This window comes from Mobula birostris, chromosome 20 (assembly GCF_030028105.1).
Source record: "Mobula birostris isolate sMobBir1 chromosome 20, sMobBir1.hap1, whole genome shotgun sequence".
Lineage (NCBI taxonomy): Eukaryota > Metazoa > Chordata > Chondrichthyes > Myliobatiformes > Myliobatidae > Mobula > Mobula birostris.
In genome coordinates, this window is record NC_092389.1 from 26763617 (window position 1) to 26778735 (window position 15119).

A 15119-nucleotide genomic window follows, 5' to 3' on the forward strand; every position below is an offset into this window, starting at 1 on the left:
TAACCCTCTCCAATGTCAGCAAATCCTTCCTTTGATATGGGGTCCAAAATTGCTCACAATATTCCAAATGTAATCTGACCAGTACCTTATTTAAGGGATCAAATATAGACAAAGGAATCTTACAAGACTCTTCCATGATGATTTTTTTTAAAAAAGGGAAAAAAAAGGTAGTGGGTTAGATTTTTTTATATAATAAAATTATTATTTTTCAATGTTACGAACTAATTGACTTGTACGAATATAGGGTAAGGAGTCTTTATGCGCGATTTAGTTTAATGTATTGACATATATTTTGTACTCTGTATTCTTATATATTAATAAAAATATTGGAAAGAAAAGAAATTATTTAATAAAATCTGGTCTATAGTGAGGAGTCAGTAGAACATACTTGTTCTCTTTTGTGGGGTGGGGTGTAAGGAAAGATAAATAGACAGTAGACCCATTGTCTATTCACTGTATATGCCTCTACATCAGGAGGACTTCTTAGGTTTTCAATACTTGAAGGCTTTTACATATTAAATGTCCTTCCATTATCTGCAGTGCAATTTACAAAAAAAATAGTGGAGAAGAGAGAAAGGGCTCTGAATTGTTAACAAAGCCTTGGAGTACCTTACAAAATTGCTTTTTAAATAACAAAAATATCACTACACAGCGAACAAAGAAGTACTTGGAAGTTCTATAGCTACCTACACTGCAAACTATACAGCATGAAACCAGCAAACTTTTCCACTGTTCTCCCACATCCGTATGACAATAGTAAAAAAGTATGTGGATGAGATCCAATTTTAAAATTAATTTCAGGGATTTCGTTCTCAGAATTCCATAAAGAATTCTCAAGGTGAAATCTTACAGACTGCACAGTCGGTCTTCATTTACTTCAGACCCACCTGTTGGCTTTCTTGGTACGTTGGAGGGGGCACACTTTGGGTTGCCATCATGGTTAGCGATGATGCAGGGGATGCATGTTGCATCATGGGATTGCTTCACATCTAGAACCTATGGAAACAAATAAAAACGGTTTGTACAGCTGCTCATTACATAGACATGACAGTTCAGAAGAAAAACATATGCTTGCCCAATTAATGGCATTGAAGCTCCAATTCTAAGAGAAAATTGAACAAGTAGTATGATTTACCTTAGTTTACCATTACGAGGGCATTCAGAATTGGTAATAACAACTAGATCACATATGTAGCTTACAAAGCCATGTTAATGTGCCTTTCAGAAGACTGAAGGAACTGACAGGCCGTTTCTGATTTACTAGAATTTTAGACCGGTATTAAGTGGAAATGGGGAAAGGGGAATCAGAACAGCAGAACCTCAGGTGAGTACAATGTGCTCTTGGTTCTGATCCAAACAGGCCATAGTGAGGTGGAGGGGAGACGACACTAGAGTGAGGTAGAGGGAAAGGCGAGTGGGAGTGGGGCAAGGCAAAGGAGAGAGGGAATGAGAAAGAGAGAGAAGGGAATGAGAAAGAAAGGTGGGGGAAGGGGAGGAAGGGATCAACACCAGTCTCCCGCCCCTCCCCCCACTCTTCACCAGCAGCACCTTAAAAACATAATTGGCCAATGGTCACCAAAATAATTTGTCAGGAAGGAGAAGTCAATGAAGACTAATAAGTACATAAATAATGTCAAAAAACTGCAGTAAATCACAGGCATACTTCCTGCAAGGTGACCAAAAGTTCAATGCTGGTCACAAACCATTTTCCCCCCGCCAATTTTCTCCATTTATCTAATATCAAGTGTAGATCGGATTTGCATAATTAAAATACAGCTTCTTGTTGGACTGTTTATGTGCTCCTGCAGCTTCTCCTCATTGACAGATCTGGCCACGACAGCAGGAGAAGACTAATGTAAACCAAATCCTGGCCAGGCAACAGTCCTCAACTATCACACTTCTGGGGAAAAGAAGTCTGGAGTCTGTCGACCTCACAGACTTCACAGGGCCAGCATTTATAATCTGGCCGTAATCGCTCCAAGAAATGAACGGCTAGCCATCTCATTAAAACACAGCCTAGTTGATGGGTCACATATAGGATATTATTGTACCAAAAGGACTTCTTGACAATTCATGCTCCATCTTCTATCAAATTCCATTACCTTCAACCATATGTCACTTCCACCTATCACCACCCAACTCCTGACACCATTCTAGCTTCCTATTCCCCACCCTTCCCCATTGGGGTTCCACCCTCTTCATTTGGATCTACCTATCACCTGCTAGCTCTTGTTCCCCCACTTCCTTCCACCCTTTCAATACTGGCTATCTCCTCACTTTACTTCAGTTGAAGTGAAGGGTTTCAACCAAAAACGGCTGTCCACTTCCCTCCACACTTGCTGCCCGAGCCCGAGTTCCTCCAGTACTCTCGTTGCTCCAGGTTCCAGCATCTGTTGTCTCATGTCTCCTTTATGGTCAACCGATGGTTTCACTAATATTGACGTTTTATTCCAAATTTACCTGAACTTAATTATTCCAGCTGGATTCATACTCATGTATCTTAATCAATACAGCAACTTTGAGTTGCTGCTCCAGTAACTAACCACTATGCGACAGTATTCCTTAAATTAAGCCTCTGGGCAAGGTCACTAATAATCACACACTACTTGCTTCCTTCAATTTTTATTCATGTTGTCCCACACTGCTGGTCTTGTTTGCAAAAATTATTTCAGAAGTAGCTTTTTTTTTTGCAATGGATCCATATAATCTATTCTGTTATGAGTACTATGGGGCTAAAATTGAAGGATTATCCACACTCAGTGGCCACTTTATTAGGTACACCTGTACCTAACTGCTTGTTAATGCAAATATCTTATTAGCCAATCATGTGGCAGCAACTCAATTCAGAAAAGCATGCAGACATGATCGAGAGGTTCAGTTGTCATTCAGACCAAACATCAGAAAGGGGAAAGAAATGTGATCTAAGTGACTTTGATCGTGGAATGATTGTTGGTGCCAGATGGGGTGGTTTGAGTATCTCAGAAACTGTCGAGCTCCTGGTGCTTTCACGCACAACAGTCTCTGGAGTTTACAGAGAATGGTGCAAAAAATAATAAACATCCAGTGAGCAGCAGTTACTTGGGCAAAAATACCTTAATGAGAGGTCAGAGGAGAACGGCCAGACTGGTTCAAGCTGACAGGACGGTAACAGTAACTCAAGTAATGACATGTTACAATAGCGATGTGCAGAAGAGTATTTCTGAATGCACAACACAGATCTTGAAGTGAATGACAACAGAAGCAGAAGACCACAAGTATACACTCAGTGGCACTTTATTAGGTACAGGAGGTATCTAATAAAGTGGCCACTGACTGTATATGCCTATAAAACAATTTAACTTTGAGGAGAGCTTCAATTTAACAATTCAGAAATAGGAATTGTTAATCATTAACTTGCATTCTGAAAGCACATAATGAAAGGAGGAAGGCTGATAAACACTGAATAAGAGATTAAAAAATCGTATAAGAAAAGTTTCTTGAGCTAATTCTTCAATTCTGTTAGATCAAGGTTAATATGCATTTTAATACTATTTACCACACTACACTTGCTTGTAAAACCTTTGCCCCTTGTAATCTATCAATATCAGTCATGGAAATCTTCAATGCTGAGGGTCAAGAGAAGGATTATGGGAGAAGCAGCATTTTGGAACTGGAGTGAAAAAATCTCAAGGGTTTAAAACCAGGACCATGATGGCAATGTTCAATGGCAGCAACATGGAGGACTGTTATTAAATAAAGGAATCAAGACATTTGTGTTTGTTAGTGACTTGCACAAAGGCTTATGTTAAGGAATATATTTGAACAGTGGTTAGTTACTTCAGCAGTAATCCAAGGCAGGATTATTGACCCTAATACATGAGAATGAACCCTACCACAGCAGCTGGGGGTAATTAAATTCAAGGGAAGTTAATACTTTTGAAATACAAAGTCAAACTACGAGATTGTTATTAAAGCCCACTAGGTTCAATAATATTCTCCAGGTAAGGAAAACTAATATCCTTTCCTGGTCCAGTCCAGATTCAACTCCAGACCCACCAATAAGGTTCAGCCTTGCTGAGTTAGCCAACCACTCATTTCAAGGAGTAGTGAGGGATGGATGATAAGCGCAGGCCTTATCAGTAATCTGGTCCAAATATAGAGTCTCACTTGACAGGATGATAGATCAGACACTCAGGGCAGTTCACCCCTTTCAATATTCATTTCACTAAAATTAATAATTTGGAAAGATTCTAAATTAGGCTTGAAACCCTCTGTGCCCAATTGCCAGCCTGTCAAGTGAGAATCCCACTGGCAAAGCTCACTCACTGCTCACAACTGAGAACATTTAAGAAGTCCCAAGTTGCACAAGTCCAATGAGAATCATTTCCAGGAAAATGAAGTAACAAAAATAAAATTGATTTTCATGGCTCCATGGTAGAGGGCAAAGAACTTCGCAACTTCTGATTAACAGAAAATGAGAACCAAAAAATTCCAGATGCAGGAAATCTGAAATAACAGCAGAAAATGATGGCAATACTGATGGTTCAAGCAGCATCTGAGGAAACAGAAACTGTCAACATTTCATATTAAGGACCCTTCAATTCTGACCTGCTGAATGTTTCCAGGATTTTCTATTTACATTACGTTGAAGAACACTCAATGACATTGTTAAAGTTACTACCCTATAGATTTGCTGTGTTTGCCCGCAGGAAAATGAATCTCAGGGTTGTATGTGGTGACATATATGTACTCTGATAATAAAATTTACTTTGAACTTTGAATTTTGAAAATGTAAATACTGCACTCACGCTGCACTCTGCTTTCACAATTTTCCTCTAATTTGTGAATGATGTATTCCCTCTTCTCCCCCCCTCCCATCAGGTAGAAGATACAAAGCCTAAAAATATGCACCACCAGGTTCAAGGACAGCCTCTGTCCTACTGTTATCAGACTCTTGAACAGACATCTTGTATAATAAGGTGGACTCTTGACCTCCAATCTACCTTGTTATGATTTTGTACTTTATCATTTACCTGCACTGCACTTTCTCTATAGCTCTTGCGCTTTATTCTCCTTTGTTATTGTTTTATGTTATTCTACCTCAATGCACTGTGTAATGATTTAACCTCTATGAGCAGCACTGAGGACAAATTTTTAAACTGTGTAAGACCACACAGCCACAAGACTTAGGAGCAGAATTAGGCCATTTGGCCCATCGAGTCTCTTCTGTCACTTGATCACGGCTGATTTTCCCTCTTAGCCCCATTTTCCTACCTCCTCCCTGTAACCTTCGATGCCCTTATTAATCAAGAATCTATCCACTTCTGCTTGAAATATAGCCAATGACTTGGCCTCCACAGTCATCTGTGGCAGCTATGAATCCCACAGATCCACCATCCTCTTGCTAAAGAAATTCCTCCTCATCAAAGGGAAGTCTTTGTAATCTATCTTGACGATAACAACTCAATACAATGATAAACCTGTACAATGTCGGAGCCTCAAGGCTTCCACTTGTGCCAGCCAACCTTAGATCGGATGGCTATACTTTGCACAAGAAAAGAGCCCAGTTCATCAACACTACCAAGTCCATCATTGTGGAGAACATCAGTAACAATTCCAATTGTTTGGCCTTCTCTAATTTTCTTCCTTCTGTAGTGTCCTTCTACTTTCTGGTTCTTTGTACTCCCTTCTCCACACAGTCCCTTGAACCAGTCCAGTAATGTAAGGAAAAGGCGTTAACAAAAAAACAAGGGTTAAAGGACCCCTTGAGCGGGCAGTAGTCACGTTTGATTTCAATCCAGTGAAAACCATGGAGCTTTAAGCAGCAAACATTGGCAAGCATCCCACATTTTTGCAACCAGATCCATGCTCTTTATCGGGACACAGAATTACATTGTTTTCACAGTCAGGTCTACTTTATTAAGTCTGGTGTTTTGGCCAACCACTACCATGTCTCCTGAGCCAGATGCAGAGGATTAGTTTCAAACTGTTGTCACAGGCATGTCACTTTAAAGCTGATCAGCCCCAACATTCACACTTAATTCCACCCCGAAAGAGAGTGAATACTTGTGACCAAACAATAATCTATCACCTTGTCTAGAAATTCTCAACTGTCCCAAGATGTACATTCTCCATTACTGTGTCTAGGTTTATTTCCAAAGTGGTTGAACTTTAGCTTTATTACCTGTAGGGGTAGGAGAGTTGGGGGGGGGGTGTTGAAGGAATTGTTGATGCTTTCAAGATCCTGTACCAGCAGTTTGTTTTTGTTCATTCTAGATGCTAGCATCAGCAACCTCGTGTCTATAACTTTATCATACTCCCTTGTTTTGGATTTACCCACCAAAGGAAACAGTATCTCTCTCTCACCTCAGATGGTTGAGGAAGTTTGGTATGGGTCCCTAAATGCTAAGACCTTTCTACAGGGACACAATTGAAAGCATCCTGACTGGCTGCATCACTGCCTGATATGGGAACTGTACTTCCCTCAACCGCAGGACTCTGCAGATAATGGTACGGACAGCCCAGCACATCTGTAGAAGTGAACTTCCCACTATTAAAGACACTTACAGAGACAGGTGTGTAAAAAGGGCCCAAAGGATCATTGGGGACCTGAGTCACCCCCAACCACAAAATGTTCCAGCTGCTACCATCCGGGAAATGGTACCGCAGCATAAAAGCCAGGACCAACAGGCTCCAGGACAGCTTCTTCCACCAGGCCATCAGACTGATTAATTCATGCTGACACAACTGTATTTCAATGTTATATTGACTATCCTGTTATACATAATATTTATTACAAATTGCACATTGCACATTTGGACAGAGACGTAATATAAAGATTTCTACTCCTCATGTATATGAAGGATGTAAGTAATAAAGTCAATTCAATTCAATTCTCCACAGATACATATTGAAGAATATGGGGAAGCTGATGCCACAAGAGCACTGCGGCTTTAGCTGCTGCCTCAAAGCTCCAGCAGCCTGGGTTCAATCCTGAGCTGTCTATGTGGAGTTTAGATGTTCTTCTGGAGTAGATTTCCTCCAGTTGCTCTGGCTTCTTCCCACAGCCCAAAGCTTGTTTGGATGGGGTGGCACCAAGTGTATGAGAAACGTGGCAAGAATAAGAGCAGTGGGGAAGCTGGATTGCTTTGTGAGCTGGATAGTCTTGAGAGACAGAATGGTCTCCATCTATGTAATAAGGAAACACAACAAAATGGGAAACTTTAGCACTGATTCCCAATGCTCTGATGAAGCTCTATAGTATCCCCTTTAAGGAGAACATATCACAACACAGGACTGATACCCACAGGGTGACTTGGACCATCGCTGATGTAGGCATGCTGAGACCAACAGGCCTGCTGTACCTGATGGGCCGCATCCTCGTGCCACAAAGGAAGTGGATGCATTAGTTGTAATCTACCTGGATTCTGGAGAAGCTCCAGAGCATCGGAAAACCGTGAGCATAATCCAAGAAACAAGACACAAAGCAGTAAAGTACCAGCTGGAATCTGACCATGGCTCTGGGAAACACATTTAATTTCCTTATTTTATATTAAATCTCCATGGACAGAAGAACCAACATTCCATTTGCTCTCTGGAATGCAACTTTACTTCAACTTGGGACTTTTTTTTTAAGATGTGTGTACATTTGATTCGTCTTCTGGATCTGTTGATTACAGGACACTTTCACACATAGAACTCTGTCTGGAAGAGTTTGATTATCTGGCTATGTCTCTTCAACTTCCTGATGCTATCTGCACAGCATCAACTTTAAACTCAAATAAGCAACCTTAATCTTTCATTCGCACCATTAATAAATTTGATGAGAAACTGAGATCTCAGGGCAAGTTCTTTCAAACACCATTTATCAATCTTAGAAATCAGAATATTCCTTTTTAAATCCCAAATTTGTCCTGCAAGGGGTAAGAGTTAAAACCTAATGCTTAATCTGTTTTCCCAAAACATTCGTCTTTTTTTCACGATTGCTTCTGGAATTGTCAATTCAAAAGCCTCACGATAGGAAATGGAAACTGAGCTAAGCCTCACCATGTTTGAAGATCTGACATGAAGTGTTCTGTGTTTTTCTCATGCACAAGCTCCCGCTTAAGTACTTGGCAGTCCTCTAATCATCAGCTGCACATACGGCAAGGAGTCAAAAAATTGCCTTCAGTGCCACTAGCATTAGTGAGATCCTTTGGATTGAAAGCAGAATGACATTCAGAAATGCTGATGAGAATCAATGTAAGGATGTAATGCTGAGGTTTTATAAGGCATTCGTCAGACCAATTTGAAGTATTGTGAACAGTTTTGGACCCCATATCTAAGAAAGGATGTGCTGGGATTGGAGAGGGTTTAGAGGAGGTTAACAAGAATTATCCTGGGAATTAAAGGGTTAACATATGAGGAAAGTTGATGGTACTTGCTGCAGTTTATAAGAATGATGGGGGATCTTATTGAATTCTGCAGAATGCTGAAAGGCCTAGATGGGGTGGATGTGGAAAGGATGTTCTTCTATTCTATACATCAACAGCTTGAAAGATCAGTTGCTATTTGATGCTGAATATTGTGAGCTGTTTGCTTACAAGCCCATGCCCTTTGGGAACTGGATTATGACCACCCATACACATTTCCCAAAGGATCCTTATACACATCAGAAAGAAAACACAATTTTCTCATCCTCTTAACCACAATCTCAACACATTCCAAGATAAAAAGTCTAAAGCTCTCAGGACTTTTGCACATTGGTTGTTGTTTAGCAGTTAGTTTGTTTGTGTATAGTTTTTCCACTAATTCTATTGTATTTCTCTGTTCTATTGGGAATGCCTGCAAGAAAAAAGAACCTCAAAAAGGTAGTATATGATGACATATACATACTTCGATAATACATTTACTTTGGCCTTTGACTGTTGTATCCAGTTTCCTCGTGAATACTGATAGTTTAATGAATGCTGGAAAAGGGTAGCAAGTCCACTTATTGGTTAGGCATGTTTACTCCTCAAGTTTGAAAGTTAATCAAGATTTATGCATGCTTTAGTGTACTGTTCTGCTGAGCAGTTATCATTATTTTTTTCAGAGATTACCGCAAACTGAAACACTCAATGTCTCACACAGACTTCAAGATCCTGTCTCAATTTCGAAACAGTGCAGAATTCTCCTAGTAGCATGGCCAATATTTCTCACTCCACCAGTACTAAACAGAAAGATCCGCTCATTACCTGAAGATTTGTAAGAGCTTGCCATACACAAATTGGCTGTCAAGTTTAACATAATTTATCACCAGAAAAGCCTCCAGCATACTTCTCGCTCAGAACCAGGGCACCATACACTGAAAACATTGCTTCTGATCTGTACCTTATACCTTTTAACAACAGAGGTACAGTAAACTGTTTCAAATAATTGCCCTTTTAAACCATTTGGGAAAAGATCAGAGGCAGGTGCGAAAAATACCACTTTCTAGTTACGAAGCTCACCAAAAAAATGTTCATTGCCTACGTCCCTCTTCAGCTACCTATTCATCCTTATCAGTGGAACCATTCATCACATCACATGGCGAGCTTGACACATACTTTATAAAATTTTGTGCAGTTTATAGCTCCCATTACTGAAAAGAAACAATAAAAATGTCAAACAAATGAGGTGAGTAGCCCTCATTGTTCTCTGATATACTGCATGGCATCACATTGAACCAAAACGGATCAGGGAGATCCCAGGATCAGTTGCTCTTTTGCACTGGCTAATCACAGCCTGGGTGGGGGCAGCACAATTGACTTCAAGATATTTGGATGGGAAGGAGAAAGTAACACAACGACCCCAGCCAGAAGTATCCACATGAGCTCTGCAAGGGCAAAATTAAGTGCAGCTGTGAAACCAGGTTTAAAAGTCTGGCAACAGTGCTCATATAGCAGAGTTGATATATTGGCACCTTCATCAGCCTGTACATACAGTACATTTCTCGAGCAGGTAGAAATAATAAATTTATAGAAAATATTCTCAACACTACAGAGTCAATAAAGGACTTATGAACTCAAGTCATTGGAAACAGAGTAACCAAATGCACATAGGATGATGCCAGCCAAAAATAGCAACTAGATGTCAACCGTACAAGTTCTTTGGAAAAAATGGCACAGTAAAATAAAATAACCAGATAAGCTGTTTTTGGTTGGTTTAATTGACACATATAGATTAACTACCACAACAGTGATTTATTCCCACTGAAATAGTGCCATTGTCTCTTTTGTGGAAGAACATTTCAGCAGAAAGACAGGAGTATGATATTGAGGTATCATCTTAACCCATGAGCTGAACACTCAGTTTTGGAGGAGTCCAATTAGGACCCATAACCATCTGATGCAAACTCAAAGGAAGCAGCAGTGAGCCTCGATATCAGTGACAGGAAGCTAAATACAGTAATTCCCTCAAGTTCTTACTGTGGAATACCTGAGACAAGTTTATTTTCTTTTCTTCCAAAGTTAACAGTGAACTGCCAGTGTTCACCTCTGACCACATCAGCTCCTTTATAACTCAAAGAACCCAAGTTGGTAATGTTACAACCAATTCTGTACAGTCTATTGTTCAAGAGCAACAGTTATCACTGATCTTCAAGGTGCTGGCTTCCATCAGATCAGCCTCTTCAAACAATTCAGTCACGTTGTGAAATAATGATTTCATTTGAGGTACTTTGTGTCAGTGTGCATATCCGTGCATCCATGCATAACGAGACTTTGGACACAATCTGCATACTGAAGGAATGGAAGCCTTTCACAGTGCGTTGGCTATTAGGAGTTAACCTGTCTTGAGTTCTTTAGCTAATTGAATCATTGTTTTAAGACGACAACTTCAGCTAATCACACATACTAGCAAATTTCTTCCCAGTTACGAGTGCTAGTTACCTTGTGTGGGTGTAGAGATCTGCAGCAAGGGCTACCTTAAGTATTACTTACTGCTCATACTGCTGACCAAATTGATTGTGGCTACAGATCAACATTAGCAAATGGCCCATCTTCATTATGATATTAATGGTGTTAAGCCTCATTGGTCAATGCTTCTCAATGTGTTAAAGGTACCAGTACTGGCACGAAAAGGGTATGCAGTTATACTGTGTTAAAGCTCCTATTCACTTACTTTCTGCAATATGAACTATCTGCTTTTCTGCAACATATCAGTGCAAAAATTTGATCTGCATACTTTCAGGACACAGGATAGATAACCATTCATCTCTGAGCACCTGAAGATGTTCAGGGCAACTCGTCCCCAGTTGGCATAAACAAACCCACCAAAGCAAAGCATCGCCCACTATTGTAAGGACTTTTTTTGGTCTTAAAATGGTCCCATTCCCCTTTGTAATACTCAAAATCCTCCAATGAACTGGAAATAGTAGGGTATAATAGTTCCACAGATGAAGTGACGTGGGCTGAGTTAGCAACTGCAATCAGGTAAAAGCAATTGAGAGTGGATTTTCAAAGTATTGAACTGTAGATAACTACAGTAAATAGAAACAAAAACAACATCTTAGGTAGTGATCGGGCTGGGTGAGTGGAATTCAGAGACCAGAAGTACTTTGTTTGATTCAAACAGTTAACTTCAGCCAAGGTAACAACTATTAACTTTAGGACCTCTGAGTTTCTATGTTTTACTGCAAAAGCATCAACCCAATTGCTGAAAGTTCACACCAGCATGTTAGGTGAAGGACAGGGACCAAATCATTTTTTTCTACATTTGCTTGACATTCACCTACCCTCATAGGACTGAGGTGGCAGAAGGTGTTCAAGGGTGTTCCAAATTTGATGAGGCATTTTTGTGGGGAGGACTTGGGGGCAATCATACTGGACATGATAAATACACTTGAACAGAAAATGGAACTGCAGTAGAAAGACTAAAAGACACACAAGGCACAAATCAGGGAAAGCCCTCGAGGAATATGTGTTTGTGATCACTGCAATCAGCTGTACTTCTGAAGCAATGACTCCCAATCAAAAGCACATGCATTTCAACGTAAAATAGTCCAGAAAATAACATGATGCTTGGATTAGGTAAATTCATAGGTCTCCTGGAGAAATGCTTGATTATTACCAGGATTGGAATTACAAATTTCAGCAATGCTTCTGACAACACCTGCTGGTATCTGAAATGTCAGCCTGGGCTTTGTCAACAGTTCTGGACACACCTCCTGAGATTTAACCCAGTAAATGTCAGCAAGTGTCTCATGAGCAAAAGTGAAGTCCTAAGCTTACTACTTCAGCTCCAGAATGCTTCTATTGCTGGACTCTGCATGGAGTCCAACAACAAAGTGTGAGCTTGCTGAGGTCCCCCACTATTTACAAACCCGGTGTAGGTTTCATTCGCTCATTCACTTAAATTGGGATTTTACCATGACGAGGGAAGCAAGAATGTTACGCTGAAAAAGTTTCTTTCCTAACAGTAATATTTTTAATTGTTTAAATATTTTAAGTGTTATAAAGCAGTATTTATATGTTGCTAAATTAAATAATATTTAAGCTTTAAGAGGTCATTTAATTTTTTAATCAAACATTGGTACATGGACATGGATAGGAAAGTTTTAGAGCAGGGGTTCCCAACATTTTTTATGCCACAGACCCCTACCATTAATCAAGGACCCCAATTTGGAACCCCTGGTTGAGAGAGCTATGGACCAAACATGGACAAATAGGACACACTTAGATGAGAACCTTGGCTGCTGTGGATATGTTGATCTACAGGGCCTGTTGCATGACTCTATGACTCCAGTGGCAAAACTTGGAATGCTTCGACAGATGGCAAAGCTGAGGGCCTGTCTTAAGTCAAGATTCTCCCCGCTCCCAAAGGATTTCTGATCTGATCCACTCATGTGCCTTGTATGGGAAACTGCCACCATGCCTTCAGGTTTATCTTGGGCAGCAAAGTTAGTTTAGTGGCTGTGCTGAACTAATATTGTCATGGTATGGTGGCCCCCACATAAAGTTGAAGCCAACCTGTAAAATAAATACAAAAACAAAATGGGACAGATTTAAGTTGAAAGGAATAGGTTTTAAAAGGATTTGAAGGAGAGTTATTTTTAAAACAGATGGAGCAGTTGATATATGGAACATGTTGCCAAAGGAGAGTGGTGTAATCAGATACAATCGCTATATTTAAGAGGTAATTAAACAAGCAATTGAATAGGTAAGGTAAGAATGCAGGAAAGTGAAATTAGTGAGAAAGGGAAGCATGAACACAATGAATAGGGCCTGGTCCAGTGCTTTATGATTCTATGATTTTAAATTCGTGCAGCATATCATCCTAGTAGCCACACAGTATTACCACAATAATAAATTGCTCCTAATTTAATTTGCATATTGAGTCATTGAAAGAACAGCACATTGCTTCCTTCTTTTATTGTTGACCGTGAGGCCACTCTCAAGTTGGAGGGGCAACACCTCATATTCTGTCTGAGTAGCCTTCAACCTTTTGCATGAATATCAATTTCTCTAATTTCTCCCCCCCCTTTTCCCCTTCTCTCTTTTTCAGTTCTCCATTCTGGCCCCCCTCTTACCCCTTCCCTTCTCCTCACATCCCTCTGGTGCCCCTTTCTCCCATGGTCCACTCTACTCACCTATCAGATTCCCTCTTCTTAAGCTCTTTACCTTTTCCACCAATCATCTCCCAGCTTCTCACTTCATCCACCCACCTTCCCCCTCAACTATCACCTGCCAGCTCCTCCCACTTACCAGTCCTAATGAAGGGTTTCAGCCCGAAACGTCAACTGTTTTCTTCCTCTCCTCTGCCCGACCTGCTGAGTTCCTCCATCATTTTGTGTGTCTTGCTCCAAAAGCTCATAAGCTATCTCAGGATCAAGATAAAATTGATAGCCACGTGGCTGCTTTCTGTGAGGTAACAATTTTATTAACGCAAGCTTCTGGATCTCACACTTCCCATATCTGGAGAGACACTGTGTGGAGACTTCCCTCCATGCAAGGGGATCACAGACTCAAAGCAGGGAAAGAGTCATTTCAGTCAACCATATCCATGCCGATCATTGTACAGACCATTAACCATTGCACTTCCTCATATTGGGACATCGACTTCTACATCTTGGCAATTCAATGCACATTTATCCCAAATCTACTCATCCCATTATTTTTACAGCTACATTCACAGGTATGGAGGAGGCTGACCACACAACTGGTACTTAGTGAAGTGCCAGTATGCCATAAGCAAGGTGAAAGACAAATCAAACTTCCCCAATTCATAAACCAGAATCACCATTTTCAAGCGACACTGTTTGAAGGGGATCACCCAGCACAGGAGACCATTCAGCCCTGCCAGGAAGTGAGGGAGCTGGACAAACATCTCTACTTGCTTGCACTTTTCCCATAGTGCTGCGAATTAATCTTTTGCAAGTCTTCTGCCAATTCGCCAAAGGGATTTAATGGGGGGGGGGGGGAAAGTAGCTCCATTTTTCATTAGTTGTTTGCAAGACATATAGCTAGTGCATTCTGCTGACATGCAGAAATGAAGGAATGAACCAGAGGTCATTCCTCCTAAAAGCTCTAAGACAGAAAATGTCTGCTTTCATTCATGAAAGTCTACTCTTTAGCAGACAGCCAGAAGATACAAACACACTACTCTCCCGAGGTCCAATCCCATTACAACCACACAAATTCACATTTTTTGGCCATCAGTGTGCACAGATCGTTAAGAAGCACAATTAACAATGGAGGCCTACTTCTGTTAAACATGTGGAAATTTCTTCAGCAGAGTTGACAGACTGATGAGTCCCAGTGCAAGAGCAGGAACTGCATCAAGTTATTCAGAAAGAGACCGTGATGCAAAGAAGAAAAGCTTTCGCATACAGATTTCCTCTAATGCTGCTAAAAGAAGCAGCTTAACTCATTCCATCATCACTTTATTTTAGTGTTCCCAGTAGAGATTGTACAAATTTCTACAGATATATGCTGAAGAGCATTCTGACTGGATGCATCGAAGCCTCTAACGCACAGGGTCACAAGAGGCAGCAGAGGGCTATAGACACAGCCATCTCCATCATGGGCATAACTCTCCCCGTCATCGAGGCTACCTTCAAGAGGCAGTACCTCAAAGAGGTAGCATCCATCATTACAGATCCTCACCATCCAGAGCACGGCCTTTTCTCATGATTGCCATCA

The 15119-nt window shown here is 40.6% G+C and overlaps 1 protein-coding gene across 10 annotated transcripts in view; it reads right to left on the reverse strand.

The window, feature by feature from the left end:
* pknox2 (pbx/knotted 1 homeobox 2) overlaps nucleotides 1-15119 on the reverse strand; it is a 522498-nt gene that overhangs the window by 195299 nt on the left and 312080 nt on the right. For all 10 annotated transcript variants that reach the window (XM_072238378.1, XM_072238384.1, XM_072238383.1 and 7 more), the window contains one exon: nucleotides 888-996. In XM_072238378.1, coding sequence (XP_072094479.1) covers nucleotides 888-974 — 87 coding nt within the window. In that variant the 5' untranslated portion in view covers nucleotides 975-996. The remainder of the gene's footprint in view (nucleotides 1-887; nucleotides 997-15119) is intronic.